General features: G+C 40.0%; 2 protein-coding genes across 2 annotated transcripts; one reads left to right on the top strand and one right to left on the bottom strand.

Annotated features, from left to right (window-relative positions):
- Positions 1-57: 57 nt before the first annotated feature.
- Positions 58-11,809, top strand: LOC144091384 (syntaxin-2-like). The gene is made up of 8 exons (XM_077623683.1): positions 58-421; positions 495-594; positions 793-867; positions 4,492-4,562; positions 5,446-5,554; positions 10,200-10,273; positions 10,958-11,098; positions 11,178-11,809. The coding sequence occupies exons 1-8, from the start codon at positions 371-373 to the stop codon at positions 11,406-11,408; spliced, it is 852 nt and encodes a 283-aa protein (XP_077479809.1). The 5' UTR covers positions 58-370; the 3' UTR covers positions 11,409-11,809.
- A 489-nt stretch (positions 11,810-12,298) lies between these two features.
- pgam2 (phosphoglycerate mutase 2 (muscle)) lies at positions 12,299-14,805 on the bottom strand. Its single transcript, XM_077622860.1, has 3 exons — positions 14,320-14,805; positions 14,066-14,246; positions 12,299-12,744 (listed from the first exon to the last, which is right to left on the bottom strand). Exons 1-3 carry the CDS (start codon positions 14,734-14,736, stop codon positions 12,575-12,577), a joined length of 768 nt encoding a protein of 255 aa, XP_077478986.1. The 5' UTR covers positions 14,737-14,805; the 3' UTR covers positions 12,299-12,574.
- Positions 14,806-16,360: the final 1,555 nt, after the last annotated feature.

The following is a 16,360-nucleotide window of genomic DNA, read 5'->3' on the forward strand; positions in this document are numbered from 1 at the left end:
AATATGCTTCGCGGAAGATCGCCATCTAGTGTACAGTTACCATAGTACGTCTTTGGCCCATTGTCCATGCAAAGTAGTTGACGGAAGGAAGCCAATTTCTTTGTTTGCCTTTTGTCGCGGCCGCGGGCTCACGTGACTCGCCTGTGTGCAGGTGTGCCCAACTTGGCTTGTAACAGCACTTGTCGACGTCGTGGTCCACACAATAAAACTGACTCCGGGTTCTAAAGACTGTCAACTCTGGATTAAAAAAAAGAGTCCCAAAAAAGAAGAACATTTTCGCATCTAGCGTCCCTGCCAGCTGGAACAGGTGGCCTTTTAGACGGATTTATTTGCTATTTTCAGCAACAACAAAGGCTGCTTTTTTGACATTATGGCAAATGCACCCAACGGTGAAGTCATCATGGAGGAGTTTTTCCAAGCGGTAAGTCTCCAGCTGAGCAAGTTTTTGTCTTATTTTGCCTCCGGCTGGCCTGACAACTTCTGGTTGATTACAGGTAGGCGAACTAAAGACCCTCATACAAAAGATGTCTTGTCAAGTAGAAGAAATGGAGAAAAAACAAACTAGTATTCTTGCTTCCTCAAACCCCGACAAAAGTAAGGGGTCATTTTGTGTTTGTCACCACAATTTTGCTACATCTCAATTATTTAACATTCAAATTCAAAGACTCATAGCTAGTTGCTTGCAATATGATTCACTTTTTATAGTCCTACGAGTCAGGCACACATCCAACAAAGTGTAATTGAAGCAACCTGCACTGTATAATAATAATAATTTAATTGTGCTTTTCTCAGAATGCAGAGATGAGCTGGAGCTGTTGAACAACAAAATCCAGATTGATGCAAATGTGTTCCAAGCAATGTTAAAAAGTGGGTGCATGTTTTGGTTTATGGAGAAAAATACCTCTTTAAAATACAGTCGTGCCTCTATTTGCATCATTAATTCCTTCGAGGAGTGCTTCCGTAAGTTAGATTTTTTTGTATATAGAGACGCATTTGAAAAAAGGTAATTTGTTCCACCCATCTATGGTTCCCAATACAGACGCTCCCCTACTTACGAGCATTCAACTTACGAACAACGGTACATACGAACATGTCTGCAAATTGCGTTTAAGTCCAAAAATGTTCGCAAGTCCAATTTTGTATTTCGCGCCTTTTTCGGAGTAGTACTTCTTTCCGCCGCTAATACCGACACCTGGCGCTGTGAGAGCTCAGCTCACCCAGCATCTACCTTCTTCGTTGCAATGCGGAAGTGCGTGAATGTATCTCCAGTGTGCAAAGAACCTTTTTCATTTGTATCATTAAATATCTCATGCATCCAATATTGAATATGGTTGGTAAAAAGCTAAAGGCTTCGATTGAGGGAGTTGCAAGGAAGAGGCAAGCCATTTCATTTGAAACGAGTGGCCATAATAACGAAGCTTGATGCGCGTGAGAGTGGTGAGCGTTTCACGGGCATTGAATCGTTCGACCGTCAGTACCATTTATAAACAGAAAGATCGAGCAGCAGGACCCAAATATTGAACGTTGCACAAAGTTTGCAAATCAATTGAATGATGCCATACAGTGCTACCGCATCATTTATGATGAAAAAAAGAAGAAAACTGCAATCGTCATTAGGTCGCTTCTTTTGGCCAGTTTCTAATACATAAATCTCTCTCTCTCTCTCTCTCTCTCTCTCTCTCTCTCTCTCTCTCTCTCTCTCTCTCTCTCTCTCTCTCTCTACAGTACTGTACATATTCTCTCCATTTTATTAATTTTTTTTTTTCAGTACAAACCAATGCGTGTTACTTATACAAGCCTTAACCATACAAATGCACTTATATAAACCTTCAATATACTTATATCGGCCTTAAACATAAATTATAATACAAAATATAGCACTGAATCAACTTACAAACAAATTCAATTTATGAACAATCGCTCGGAACCAATTGCGTTCGTAAGTAGGGGAGCGTCTGTACTACCTAACAGTGGCGGGCCGTCAGGGCCTTCAAGGCCTTCTCTGCAGGCCTAAGAAATATCTGAATCATATATTATATTTTGTCCATCAATACTTATTATTCCAAATGGTCTGTTAGCTTCCTTTCATTGCTTTTCCCCCTGGTTGCACTGCTTCCAGATGTGTTTTCATATTGAAGTATTTAGCCATTATTTGTTGCCAGGATCAGAAATCTGCCTCAAAGCCTTCACAATCAGTTCTGTGGGCTCTGCTGCATTAAACAAGACAGTTGCTTTTAACCAATCAGATTTCGAGGTTACTATTGATGATTTTTTTATGTGTAGCAAATTTAGCTGCTGTAGAGGTTTCATAGCCATAAAATAGTTTTTGAGGGTTGGATTGATTCCGATAGCAAAAGGCGCTACCCCAAAATGCACAGACCGCCACTGCTGCCCAAGAAACCCTTTAAAAATAATAAAAGTGTACCAATGAATAAAGTGTATGAAGCACAAAAAAATGAAAATATTCAAGCCATTAAAATTAATAAGACATTTTCCATTGGGGTGGATGGGCGCGTACGTTGTTGAGTGGAGGAGGAGGCACACGTTTGGCAGCTGAGTAAACGCGTACATAAACACACGGCTTAAAATTATGTTATGTTTGATGAAATATCAATCCAACGACCATTGTCTTCGGACAGCGGGGTGATAGCAACATTCGTGAACACTTTGATAACAACACGAATCTTTTCACTCACACCATAACTTTCTTTAGCCCATAATGACCTGCATTAACTCTGCAAGAAACGAGGGTCAAAGTTACACAAATCAGGAACTCACCGCCGTAGCGGCTCTGTGATGGTCCTAGAAAAAAGTGCCTGCAACGGTCGCGCTCATACTCTGCTGGTGGCTGCTACCCTGCTAATAGCCAATGGCAGAGCAACTATATCTCCAATTTAAAAAAAAAATGCCCTCACTGGAAGACATTGCCAGCCCTCGTTACCTCAGCAGAGCCAGGGACATCATCGGGGACCCATACCACCCTGGTCACAATCTGTTCCAGCTGCTGCCCTCTGGCAGACGCTATAGGTCCCACAAAGTACGGACAAATAGGCTTACGGACAGTTTTCCCCACATCCATCAGGACTCTAAACTTGCGGTAACGCAACACACAATTCCTTCTGTGTAATAACTTCGGGGTGAGGTAATATGAAAAGACGTTTGGGCGGTGATCTGCCTCCTACTGGCTGACTGAATGTAAGTGAAAGACATTGAGAGGTAAGGGGGGGGTGATGCGATGTATCTATAACGGCAGAATGCCAAATTGCGAGTCCGAAATGATCACTTATTTGGGTCTTTTGCCGAGAAAACGCACCTTATGGAGAAGCACTACCAATTTCGTCATACCGCAGTTTCTGGGTGTGATGACAATTAGGCTTTTGTTGTTGATGATGACAGGGCCTATATCCGATTATTAAGATAAAATACAGGATGCTATAAGAGGTGGTTTGAGTTTTTTAGATGTCCTGTTTTGTAACTTGGAATTTCTTTCATATGTAGAAACTACATTTTCCTATTGAGGCTTTTTGTAACCTAAATATTTCATACTTGCGTAAGTAGAGGTACCACTGTATATATTTATGTTACCGTACACATACCTACACATACATCCAATTATGTTCATATAACATTTTTACAACAAGCTAGATGTTTATTTTTAAATATTTTATAGCTGTTCCCAAAAACTTAAATTTTAAGCAAATACGGCTCCTTATCTTATATCGACAAGACCACCACCCCAGCAGCTCCTGTACAGCAGTTTTATTTTCCTCCATGACTAACACACACCGGAGTGGGTTTTGACATGACTCAGTGGAACTAGGCCCATTCAAGTAAATAAAAAGAAAATTGTTATTTCCTTAGTTGATTAAAAAGGAAGACAGATTAGATTAGATTAGATAACTTTATTCATCCAGTATTCAGGAAATGTCATTGTCACAGTAACAGGAGGGTGAGAATACAGACACAGGAACACGGGAAAATACATTTTAGACATCAATAAGTTAATAAATAAATAAGCGTGTTGCTGAGAAGAAAAAAATCATGGAGGCGTCAAGTTATAGTTTCATAAGTAGCAAATCTGATCTTTTGGAATTTAACTTTAGAAAGAGAACATTTAAATAATATCCTAATATTTAGATGTATCTGAAGATCACTGAACTCCCATATAAAAGACATCATTTTGGTTAGTATTCTAGATTGCAGTATGGCTTTTAGAGTTTACATTAAGTTATATTGTCGCTGTTTTGGGATTAAATGCATTATTGTTCACAATTATGTGAACAGTGTTTTGCACCCCTTCATATTCTTGCATTGGTTTTTAAATTGACCATTAATTTGTTTAACAAACACAGTAGCAAAACAAAGAAACTGAGTCCTGTGACAAATCACCAGAGTCACACTACTAAACTATACAAACATTTCTCCCTGCCCATCATCTCTTTTTCATCATTTCTCATTATTAAAACATCTACTTTGTATGTTTTTCACTAGAATTGCGGGATGGTTTCACTGTGGATTGTGGCGATGGTACCTCAGTGATGCAACGTATAAAGAAAAATCAGGTGTGTAGTCTTTTTAATTGTGTATTTTAGAGATGTCCCAGATTCTCCATCATTATCATCATCATGTCAGAAATCGGGCCTAATCACATCATTGTCATAGGATCAGAATTGGATAAAAAAAATCAGGTGTATTTATTTTTAAGTATTAACTCATTGGCTGCCATTGTCAACAATTGACATCCAATTCGTTTTGAGTGGTGGCATCATTCGATCGCGACAGGTGCCTCAGTCAAACTCAATTGGACGTCTATGGCCATCTATGGCAGTGAAACAATGCCAGCCTTTACAATTGGAATTGATTTGATTTCTACAACTGCTTATGACAGTGAAAGAGTGAAGGGCTACAGACAAAAAAATAATCCTGAGGTAAAAAATAGATATACAATACAGTATTGTACTGTATTTTTACAGCAGTGAAACAAACTGCAAAACAAAGAGCATAAAAGTGAAGAAAATTAAGATTAAAAAGACTACTATTTTCCATACAAGTTTATTTTCATTCATTTGATTTACCGCTTATCCTCACAAGGGCTGCGGGGCGTGCTGGAGCCTATCCCAGCTGAATTCAGGGACCACTTTAATGTTGGATAGGTTTGTTCAAATTGGGGAAAGAATTTGGATCAGCTTTTCTTTTTCATCAAGGTATTTTTTCCTCCTTAATACGTTTCGGAGACATCTGATTGGGACTGGCAGATCCGAAAAATTCAAGTCACTCGGACTCAACTCGTGTACAAAAATATGGGATCAGGACATCCCTAGTATATTTATGAAACTGTTGAACAAAGAAGAACAATTTAGTACATGCAACAGGAGACAACGCCCATTCATAGTCAACACATCCCGATAATATCTTGAATTTGATTTCTGTTGTCCCCCGTGCCAGCACACACACCTGACGCGCTGCTTTTCTGAGCTCATGATAAGCCACTACAATACACAAGTAGCCTTCAGAGAGAAATGCAAAGCCCGCATTCAGAGACAGCTGCAGATTGGTAAGTCTGAGACATTTCTCTCTTATTTCTAGTTGTCTTTCCATGCATATTTGAAAGGGGAAAAATGGATGAACATACATTTCAGGGTTTTATGGTACCCCTTAGAGGTGAGATCCTTAGCCCCAGCCCGAACCCGGCCCAACCCCACCCATCGGGCCTAAAATGTCAATCATTACTTCGGGTTCGGCTAAGGTCAGGCCGGGCTTCTCTCTCGCTGAAAAAGAAAATGTATACTAAAACGATGTGTGATCTCTCGCTGACTTTAAAAATAAATAAATATATGCTTATAAAAATGTATACTGAAACGATGTGTGGATACTAAACTAAGGAATAATTGTTATAAAAAATATTTTGGATAAAACAGAGAAGGCGCTGTAATGTAATTGCAATTGGAGGCGGAGCCGCAGAGCCAGAGCATGCTCTGCGCACGTCACGTGAGCGCCGCCTTCTTAATAATCTTCCCCTCTGCAATATGGAGAAGCAAGAAGCTAAGGATAAACTAAAGACAGGAGAACTGAAAAGACAAACACGCCACTGTAAGAGTGAGTTGTGGAAAAGCTTCAAATGGATTTTTGAATATGCGACAGAAACTTGCGTTGGCTTCGCTGGATGTAGTCAATGTGGAGCTTTGCTCTCTTACGAGAGCAAAAAGACTGGCACCTCAACGCTCAGCAGGCATTTAAACATTTGAAATCGTGAAACATCTATATTATCATATAAAAGATGTAAATGTTTATACAGTCTTGTTTGACTTACCGTATTTTTTGGAGTATAAATGTTTTTCATAGTTTGGCCGGGGCTGCGACTTAACCTCAGGTGCGACTTGTGTGAAATTATTAACACTATTATATCATTATTACATACCTGTCAACCTAAGACTACATCAATCTGTATGATTGGCTAGAATGGCTAAAAAAATCCATATATGGACTTTAGTATCTTTATGACTTATGTGAATCAGCACCAACAAGACGGACCACGACCACGATCTCGATTGCACGGATAGTACCTTCGCCCTGGACACCCCTACGGAACCCTTTATCACAGACCTCCTCACTAGGACTAAAGACTCACCTACGCTGCTCACCTAGTACCTTCGCCCATCTCTGGAAAGCTCTCAATAAACAGACAATCACTCACACAGATTGTGCTTTTGCCTGCTTTGGGGTCCTCCGTCCATGATCGTAAGAACAACATTCACATTCACTTGGACGGTCCAAGCACATCGCAACATCCAGCACAGGACCTGAAGTCCCGTTGAGTTTATAAAAGCTTCTTTTAGTTTGGCAAATTCCCCACTTCCAAACGTCACTTGGACCAAGTGCATCCAAACGTCACCTCCTGTAATTTCAACAATGCCGCTAATTTATAAAAAAAACAACTGACATGGGCTGAACAAAAATGGCACCGAAAAGAAAATCGTATTCTGCAGATTATAAGATGCAAATAGTAAAATATGTAGCCGGAAAATGGCAATCAAGCAGCAGAAAGGAAGTTTGGATACTCCAGCCACTTGATATCTCCGTAAATAGGAGCTTAAAGGCAGTCTTGCGTGACCTGTGGGAGCAGTGGATGATGGAGGAAGAGCACAGCTTCCCGGCAACCGAGAGAATGCGCCATGCAACTTTCCTGGAAGTCATTGAATGGATCGACAAAGCATGGGCGTCAGTGGCAACCATAACCATCCTGTCGGGATTCAGAAAGGCTGGAATAATTGGAACTGCGACTGACGATGAGTCTGACGTAAGCAACGTAGAAGAGGAAGCGGCGCATCGTCTACCTCCCGAGTTGGGGGATTTGTTTAAAAGTGACACAGAGGATGAAGATTTCGTTGGATTTAATGATTTGGAGTGAAACTTATATTTTGGTAAACTTGTTAGCATGTTCCTTATGATATAGTTATTTAAATGACTCTTAATATTTTACATTGTGACAGACATTTACCAGGTACGTTATTCTTGTTGTTGTTCTCTATTTTATTTTAATTTTAAATAGCCTTTCACGATGACGTACGTTTTTGGAGTTGGATTTCATTAAATACATTTCCCCCCAAAATGCGACTTGTACTCCAGTGTGACTTATGTTTTTTTCTTCTTAATTATGATTTTTTTTTGGCTGGTTCGACTTACACTCCGAAAAATACGGTAGATTTTGTTACAAAAGACAGGCTTTAATCTGTTATCATAAATCACCCCTCCTCCCGACTCGGGAGTCTCGACTCCTCACAAATAAAATATGAAATTTCGGTTTTGCTTCGGGTTTGGTCCTGCAATCAAGCTAATTCTGCGGGCTCAGGTCAGATTTTTTTTGGCCTGATCTTACCTCTAGTACCCCTGTAAACAACCTGGCTTCAATTTGATCAAAGGTAAAATTTTAAGATCTTTGCCAATATAAATGAATTTGTATTGTTATTATTGTCCTTGACATATTCACTATTGATAATTTATTTCTTTTTTGGGGGTCCTGATGTACGTTTTTTCCTGAAAATCTTACTTTTTCCTGTTTGAGTACTCTAGCCAAAGTCCATTCAATTTAGATGCCTTGCTTTGGCGCCATCTTCTGGACTACCTCTGCATTTGCTGTTTTATTTTGCTAGGAAAAAACAATCATGAATGTTGTTAACCATTTTTAGGCCATTCATTTAACTCATTGGCTGCCACTGATGGTACTTAATGTGCAATCCATTATTAATTTGAGTGCTGGCATTGGCGGTGATTGTTCATGCCCAGCTCTCCTAGCCGTTTAGCACTGTCGGGGCATTGAAACATGACATGTTGCAAATGGCAGGCTCTGAGTAAAATACTATAAAATTAATTTTAAAAAATACATAAAAAAGAATCTAAACTAAAGTGTTACTGTGGGCCAGAATATATTTATTTTAATTTTGTATTTGTTCAAATTTGATTATTTCAGTTGAGACTTTTGGCACGGCAACACTCGTAACATAACATAAACAAATTTAAATTAACTTGTATGTATTACGATGCAGACTAACTCAAAATTAAGTTTAATCTAACCTTACACTAAACTTAATTCTAATTTTGTTTTACATTTTTATACCTTTCTTCTCCCGGCCAGATTGGCTCTGTTTGCCCCGCCTCCACCCTGAGTTTCAGATGCAACCTATCGATGGTAGTTTGCTTTTGTATTCCCTTCAAAATATACCAAAAATTATGCACACAAATGTCCTCACAATAGGATAACGCACGGCCACTTGCCAACGAGTAGTATATATAATTCTCGTATTAACGATCGCCTCGCCATTCGCAATGACTAACGGTGGGGAAAACACTGAAAAAATGCAACGCTCCGCCCAGTGCTCGGAGACACATTACACGAGGGAATCTGCTCGTAGATCAAAATTTGTCTCGTATCTCAAGATAAATATTTGCCCGAAATTTTACTCATATCTCAAATTTCTCGTATGATCGTGCCACTCATATATTGAGGTACACTGTACTTTATGTCAAATTTGATTAGTTTTCTCCAAATTGATGTAAAAAAATCACCATCATTGCCTTAAAATGTAGTATCGGGATTAATCATAATTAATTAATTGTGCTACAAATCATATCGCCAAATATGAAGCAATACACATCCCTTTAAGACTGGGGTCTACATGACCTCAAATGTAATGTCTTCACTGTTTTTTTTAACTTCCAAAATTAGAACCCATTTACATGAAGGGAAAACCATAAAACTTTCCCCAAGTCCATATCATTGAGACATTAGTCATTTTGTTGGGCTGAAAATGCCAAAAATCAGCACAGAAATTTTGACCATGCCCCTCCCTGTTATTGCGATCTAAACAATTGACAATAAAAAAGTAAGTTTTGGTTTTGTCTGTCTCCATGGAGACGTAAAAATGACTGACCTTCATACCAAAAAAATCTACCTAGTTAAATGGAAACCGATCCAAATTGCAACATTTTGTTCAAACAAGATTTTACCAAAAGTAGTGGAATTTTTTTTATTAATATTTATTATTTAATTAATTATTTCCCATCTTGAGTTTTCAATTTCCATCTCAATGCAGTCTCCGTCACTTGCCCAATACATTCTTCCCTCGATTATCGTGACTTCACTTATCGGAAATTCACTTCTTTGCGATTTTTTCTGCTATTAATTATTTTTTTTTTTAAAATAAGTTCATAAAAATGTGAAAATCCATGCTGAAACTCGCAAGCAGAAGCCACTCCCCTGTCTTCCGCTTGCTACTAGGACTCAGCACTGAAGAAAAAAAAGGTACTTATAATAGGGGTGATCCTACTTTGCGATTTTTCGATTATCGCGGACATGTCGGGTCTACGTTAACCGCGATATTCGAGGGATTACTGTACTGTGATCCACTTCGCAGCTTCAACATTCGCGGCTTCAGTACATCGTGTTTTTTTTTATCTTAACCATAAAAAGAAAGTTCCTTAAAATATCAAAAGTCAGACTGGAACTCGCAAGTGGAAGACATTCACACTTGTGTTTGTGTACTTGTATTTCTGTATAGGTACGAAAACATATTGTATAGTAGGAATAATAGGGGTGATCCTACTTTGCGGTTTTTCGATTATCGTGGCCATGTCTGGTCTACATTATCCGCGATATTCGAGGGATTACTGTGAAGGGTTAATTTATTGTGGTCTTTTCACAGTGGACAAAGTGCCAACGGATGAGGAGTTGGAGGAGATGCTCAACTGCCACAGTGTGACCGTTTTCATATCTGATGTCAGTTAGATGTTGTCTACGCACCGATCTCACTTTATGTTCATTTAGTTTTGGTTTGTCACACTCAAATATCAAAATCAAACTGCAGATTGTACATATTTTAATCATTCAAAAAAACTTCATAAATCAAAAAATGCTTCCTGAAAAGGCTGACAAAATGACCAAAGCATGTATTTGCTTTGGTCATTTTGTCAGCCTTTTGAGGAAACATTTTTTTAATTTGTCATATCGGATCTCATCTCATTTTCTGAACCGCTTTATCCTCACTAGTGTCACGGGGGGTGCTGGAGCCTATCCCAGCTGACTTCCGGCCAGATGCGGGGGACACCCTGAATTGGTGGCCAGCCAATCATAGGGCACAAGGAGATGGACAACCATTCTTGGTCACATTCATATCTATGGGCAATTTAGAGTGTCCAATCAGCCTATCATGCATGTCTTTGGACTGTGGGAGGAAGCTGGAGTACCCGGCGAAAACCTACACAGGCCCCGGGGAGAACATGCAAACTCTACACTGATGGAACAACCTGGATTTGAACCCAGGTCTAATTTGTCATATATTTATGTTTTTTTTAAATAGCAAAATGCCAATTAGTCAATTATTTTAAGAGAGTAGCGACGTGTGTTGGGACGGGGAGGTAGATTTTTCCAGGCCTAGTGCCTTAAACTCTTCATGTTTTCCAGATTGTCGAATCTGGCGCTTGTATTTCGGGCAAGGCTCTGAATGAGATTAAATCTCGTCACGAGGACATCATTCGCTTAGAGGCGAGTATCAGAGAGCTCCACGACGTCTTGGCCGACATGGCAATGCTTCTGGAAAGTCAGGTATGATTGATGTCTTTTCTGGTAATTATCTACCCATCTGGCTTCAACATCACTTCAATACTATTTATATGTCCGCCAGGGGGAGTTGATGAACAGCATAGAAAGGAATGTGGCGAGTGCTGCAGTGTACGTGGAGGAGTCCAAAGAAGAGACGCACAAAGCAGTGACGTATAAGAAAAATCGTTACAAGATAGTGTCTCTGCCGAGATTTTTCAAGTCCTTCAGGAGGCAAACATCGGATGTTACACGCACAAGTCCAACAAACCCCACCACCCGAGAGCACAATGAAAGAACTCCAAATGCTAAATGAATTTTGACTGCAGAATGAATGGCATTGTCTAAAATGCAAACTGCATGTTTTTAACTTATGTAAGAATGGCAAATTTAAACTGAAATATACTTTACGCCTTTTTCTTATGACACTAAACATACGTTATGAATTCTAAAAAGCCTTTGATGTTCACAGGCCTCTTCTGAGGACAATTTAAAATTCATAAGCAGATGACTGTTTGCTAGAAGACTGCCGACTCCCTAAATCAATCTTCATCTTTCTCTCTATCTCCTATAGGTAGAGTGAGAACACTGAAACTTTAATAGGTCATCTCAACATCTTCCACTGTACAGTGTTTAATCGTGTAGGTCCCTTTAGCCATTAACATCCTCTGCCATTTGCCTTTACCAATAAATTTCAACACTGTATGACTCATCAGATTTTTGGTTTCATCTTATTTCTGCCCCAGTAGTCAATATATACTGTATAATACATTACTGTGTGATGGGAAATGGATTTCCTCCAAATGTAAAATCATTTTTTTGTACTGGTGATACAGGAGGTAAAGTTAGTTTAGATTATGTAAATAACTATACTTTTATTGTTTACTTCTGGGTGTCTGCTCAATTCACTCTTCTGCTTATGCTCCTTTAGGTAATACAATCAGTTCAGTAATTCAGTTTAAAACCCGTTATCTGACTTGTATCTGCATTATGGGAATGCTGCCATGTTGAACCCAATGACTCCTCCCTCCTCATTTCAGTGTCCTGGATAAGATTCCACTGCACCATTTGCTGTATGCTGATAGCTCACCTTTATAAATTGGGAGCAAAAGATGAGAAAGACAATGTCATTTAAAGAACAGAATGTGGAAAGAGACATTACATTATTTTGGATTTGCAAAAAGAACCACACGCAAGCTTATATAAAACCTGGTTTCTTTATTTGTGGCATCAAGGTGGTGGGACGCACAGTAAAATTGTTTTGGCCACAACTTAGAACAACTGAAGTTATGTACACATGTTGAATGGATCAGTAGATTGGGGGCCTGTTTGTCTCCTTGAGTTGACGAGTCATCCTCCAGAGAAAATGTGAGCCTGTCAAGACCCAAATGTACTCTTGTTGGAATGGACTGCAAAATGAATGTCCCTCAGGATGGGAAGTGAGTAAGGACACAGTCTCTCTTGGGTTTGCCTCTCAGGAGCTCACTTCTTCACTTTGCCTTGAGCAGCCACAGCTTCCATGGCCTTCCTCACGGTCTCCTCATCACCCAAGAAGGCCATGGGTTTAATGGGTTTTAGGTTTGCATCCAGCTCGTACACGATAGGAATACCCGTTGGCAGGTTCAGCTCCATGATGGCAGCATCAGACATGCCTGTGAAAGTGCACGCCACAATGTTTGTATTAATGCAGAAACTAAAATGTTACTAAATTCCAAGTGATTTATGCGATTGCTTTTAATGCAATTAATCGCTACACTTCTAACTGTTCGTACGCACAGGATATCGGGGATCTCGGAAATATGATTTGATGCAACTTCTCCCCGTGGCTGCGGGGGGCTCTCCATGAACTGCAGTTTCCTACCACATCCCAAAAGCTGGTTTGACATTTTAATTATTCCGAGATATAACTGATTAGTTGTCTGTATCAATGTTCCTGGCTGGCTGCTGGAAATCAATTAAGGGTGTCTCCGCCTATTGGCCACAGTTGACTGGGATAGGCTCCAGCACCCCCACATACCTTGTAAGGATGAGCGATTAGGAAAATTAATGAGTAAATGTTTTGATGGCCTTTTTTCAAATGGGTTGAGCGGTATGGAAACTTGATGTTCTTTAACGCAGTGGTCCACAACCTTTTTCTCACCGCGGACCGGTAAAGCTCTATCTATTTTCTCGCAGACCGCCTAATGGGGAGGGTGACAACTTAAGACAAAACTGTGTGAGGGTGGGGTCAGTGCCCGAATAACACCCACAACAGAAATAAAAACAAGTCCCAACCATAATAGCAATTATTATTATTATTATTATTATTATGAAAACATTTTTCATGTCTAGTAGGAGGGCGAGATTGAAAACGTTAATATTTTTTACTCTGACGAACCCACACCAAGTAGCTCTTTGACCGGTACCGGTCCACGGACCGGTGGTTGGGGACCACTGTTTTAACGGACATCGTTCTCCTAAACAATGTATAGTATGTACACGTTTAGCCACAATACTTGTTACAACATAATAGGATGGAGGACAAGCGTTTCTACTTCACTGTTGCAAGGTTCTAGGTTCAAATCTCAGTTTCCATGTTCTCTTTGTGCGCCCATTGAACCAGACCCCGGGTTTCACACATTGACCATATTTCTTTTTTTGAATTCCTTACAGCAATCAACATTGGATTAAGTGACCTTTAAGTGTGGACCTGGTGGCTTTCTGCATGTGCAAGTCTGTCTGGCCACTCCACAAAAGCTTTCAAGATAAAGGTCGCAACTGTAACGGGAACCAGGCTCATGACCCTCTCCTGTCCCTGATCCCTCGGCTGCTATTTATATACAGTATGTGCACTGTAAGAGAGTGTCTGGCTTTGTTTGTGTGCATGTGAAACTATTTTGTCACCCAGACTCAGTGTGTTTGCAAGAATTACTTTAGTCATCACTTTATGGACTTGGGCCGATACGCATAAGTGTTTTTTTTCTTTACGCTTACCTTCAAGGTGCTTGACAATTCCTCGCAGGCTGTTGCCATGGGCTGCAATGATGACATTTTTTCCGGCTTTGATTTCGGGAGCGATGACCTCGTTCCAGAAAGGTAGGGCGCGCGCAATGGTGTCTTTCAAAGACTCGCACGTGGGCAGCTCACCGGGCTTCAGGTTCTTGTATCGCCTGGACTATAGGTTAGTTAAAGTACCAGCAAAGAGTTAAACACCAATTTCAACATGTTTAAATTTTCTTTTTGATCACCTCACTGATGATGGAGTGGTAAGAGTGGTCCTTGTCCATGGGTGGAGGTGGGATGTCAAAGGAACGGCGCCAGATCTTCACCTGCTCCTCACCGTGCTTGGCGGCCGTTTCTGCCTTATTGAGACCGGTGAGGCCTCCGTAATGGCGCTCGTTGAGACGCCACGTACGGATCACCGGCAGCCACATCTGGTCTGTGCCCTCCATGATGGTCCACAAGGTTTTGACGGCGCGTTTGAGCACGGAGGTGTAGCAGATGTCGAACTTGAGGCCTGCATCTTTGATGGCCTTGGCTCCCCGAGTAGCTTCCTCCACTCCCTTCTCGCTGAGATCAGCGTCGAACCAGCCGCAAAAACGGTTCTCTTGGTTCCAGGCACTCTCCCCGTGACGAACGATAACCAGGCGATGAGCGGCGGCCATGTTAGACCAAGTTTATGTGACCCTCAGTTCTTCTAAGTTGTGTACACACTCTGGTCGAGCCAAAGTAAGGTCGGCTTGACATTCTGCTCTGTTTTTATAGCGGCATGAGCATAGGCACCATGTAACTGGCAAGCCCCCCCTCCCTTGCACCCATGAGAGCCCTTCACGTGGCCAATAAGAGGAGATGCCTGGTGTGCTCTCAGCGAAGGCCAAAGGTTAGGCATGAGCCAAAATAGTAACATGACTTTTAAAGTGAGGTGTTCCGCTCTAGACATTACTTACAGCACAGAAAATTGAGATTTTTCACATACATTGTGAACTTTTTACCTCTGGTGTTAAGTGCCCATTAAGATACAGCAAAGTTTCTGCCTTTGGCTAGTGAACATCATGGATATAAAAAGGATGACAATAATTGCAAAATTCTTTTTATGTGTAGTAATGCAAAATGTTGTAGAAATGTGTCATAAAGAGACAATTAGAAAACCTACAAAGTAATGATAATTTAAAAAAAAGCTTTTTACAAACTAATCCAAAGCTTTGAAACAGTTTACAAGAAATACTGAAAATTTGTTTCAGTATATTTTGATTTCTATTGCTGAATGAAAGCAGTGTCATATTAAAAATTGTCTCTAGTATTTTGGTAGCTTCATTTAGTTTCATGAGTCAATATATTTAAAAAAATTATGCCATACAGACTTACACAGGGCCTGGAAAAAAAATTGTACCAAAAATTAATTTAGTATATCAATTTTAATTTTGGCCACAAAAATAATTAATTTTAATTTCAGCTATTAAAATTAATTATTGAACATGATTGCAATTTATTTCAACTCCCACTGTTAAATCTTTTGCACATTTACAAAAGAAAAACTTGCCGAGTTAAACTGCATGTTTAGCGCTTTTGCGTTGTTTACAATCCGTAAAAATGTCTAAATTTGACATCAGATTCTGATAGCCATAGATATGAGTGAGAGTGAATGGTTGTCCGTCTCGTTAATTCGTTCCAACCCACTGAAAAAACACCAATAACAGGATATTGGATTGGAAAAAATGTTTTATTTCTTCTAATTAATTAATCTCTTTTCAGCATAAAAAGAAATGTTTACCGCAAATGCTCAACTTAAAATATATTTGTGGAAATACTGTATACCAAAAATTTTCTACCAATTATTTATTGCGGACCCCTGGTCCTACAGCACTGTTAACTTCAACAACAATAAATGTAGCTAATTTTACAATAAAATACTGAAGAGAAATTAGCATCAAGCATCGAGAGTAGAATTCAAGGACCTTCTCTCGCTTTACTTTTGGTTTCAAAGTGAAAGAGTGAATTGAGTCCTGCGCACTATCACGCCTGAAAGGCCTCAGTATATAAGCAGACGTTTGTCTGCCCCCCACTGTTCAAATATGATATCACCTGCTGTTGTAACCCAACCGGTCAGTGTGATGTCATTAACGTGGAAGACAAAATTCTGAACCGCTTACGATCAGGGAGCTGTGGCCTATTCAAGTTAACTAGAGGCACCAGGTGGGGGAACACCCTGAATTGGTGCCCAGCCAATCGCAGGGCACAAGGGACGGACAACCATTCACGCTCACACTCATACCTAAGGGCAATTCAGTC

The sequence above is a fragment of the Stigmatopora argus genome, chromosome 16 (genome assembly GCF_051989625.1).
Source record: "Stigmatopora argus isolate UIUO_Sarg chromosome 16, RoL_Sarg_1.0, whole genome shotgun sequence".
NCBI classification, from domain to species: Eukaryota; Metazoa; Chordata; class Actinopteri; order Syngnathiformes; family Syngnathidae; genus Stigmatopora; species Stigmatopora argus.

Coding starts and splice junctions, on each gene's coding strand:
- LOC144091384 (XM_077623683.1), top strand. CDS start 371: ATGGCAAATGCACCCAACGGTGAAGTCATCATGGAGGAGTTTTTCCAA. Junction 595..792: donor TTCCTCAAACCCCGACAAAA/GTAAGGGGTCAT, acceptor TGCTTTTCTCAG/AATGCAGAGATGAGCTGGAG. Junction 11,099..11,177: donor CAATGCTTCTGGAAAGTCAG/GTATGATTGATG, acceptor TATGTCCGCCAG/GGGGAGTTGATGAACAGCAT.
- pgam2 (XM_077622860.1), bottom strand. CDS start 14,736: ATGGCCGCCGCTCATCGCCTGGTTATCGTTCGTCACGGGGAGAGTGCC. Junction 14,247..14,319: donor ACCACTCCATCATCAGTGAG/GTGATCAAAAAG, acceptor ACTAACCTATAG/TCCAGGCGATACAAGAACCT. Junction 12,745..14,065: donor AATTGTCAAGCACCTTGAAG/GTAAGCGTAAAG, acceptor GCACTTTCACAG/GCATGTCTGATGCTGCCATC.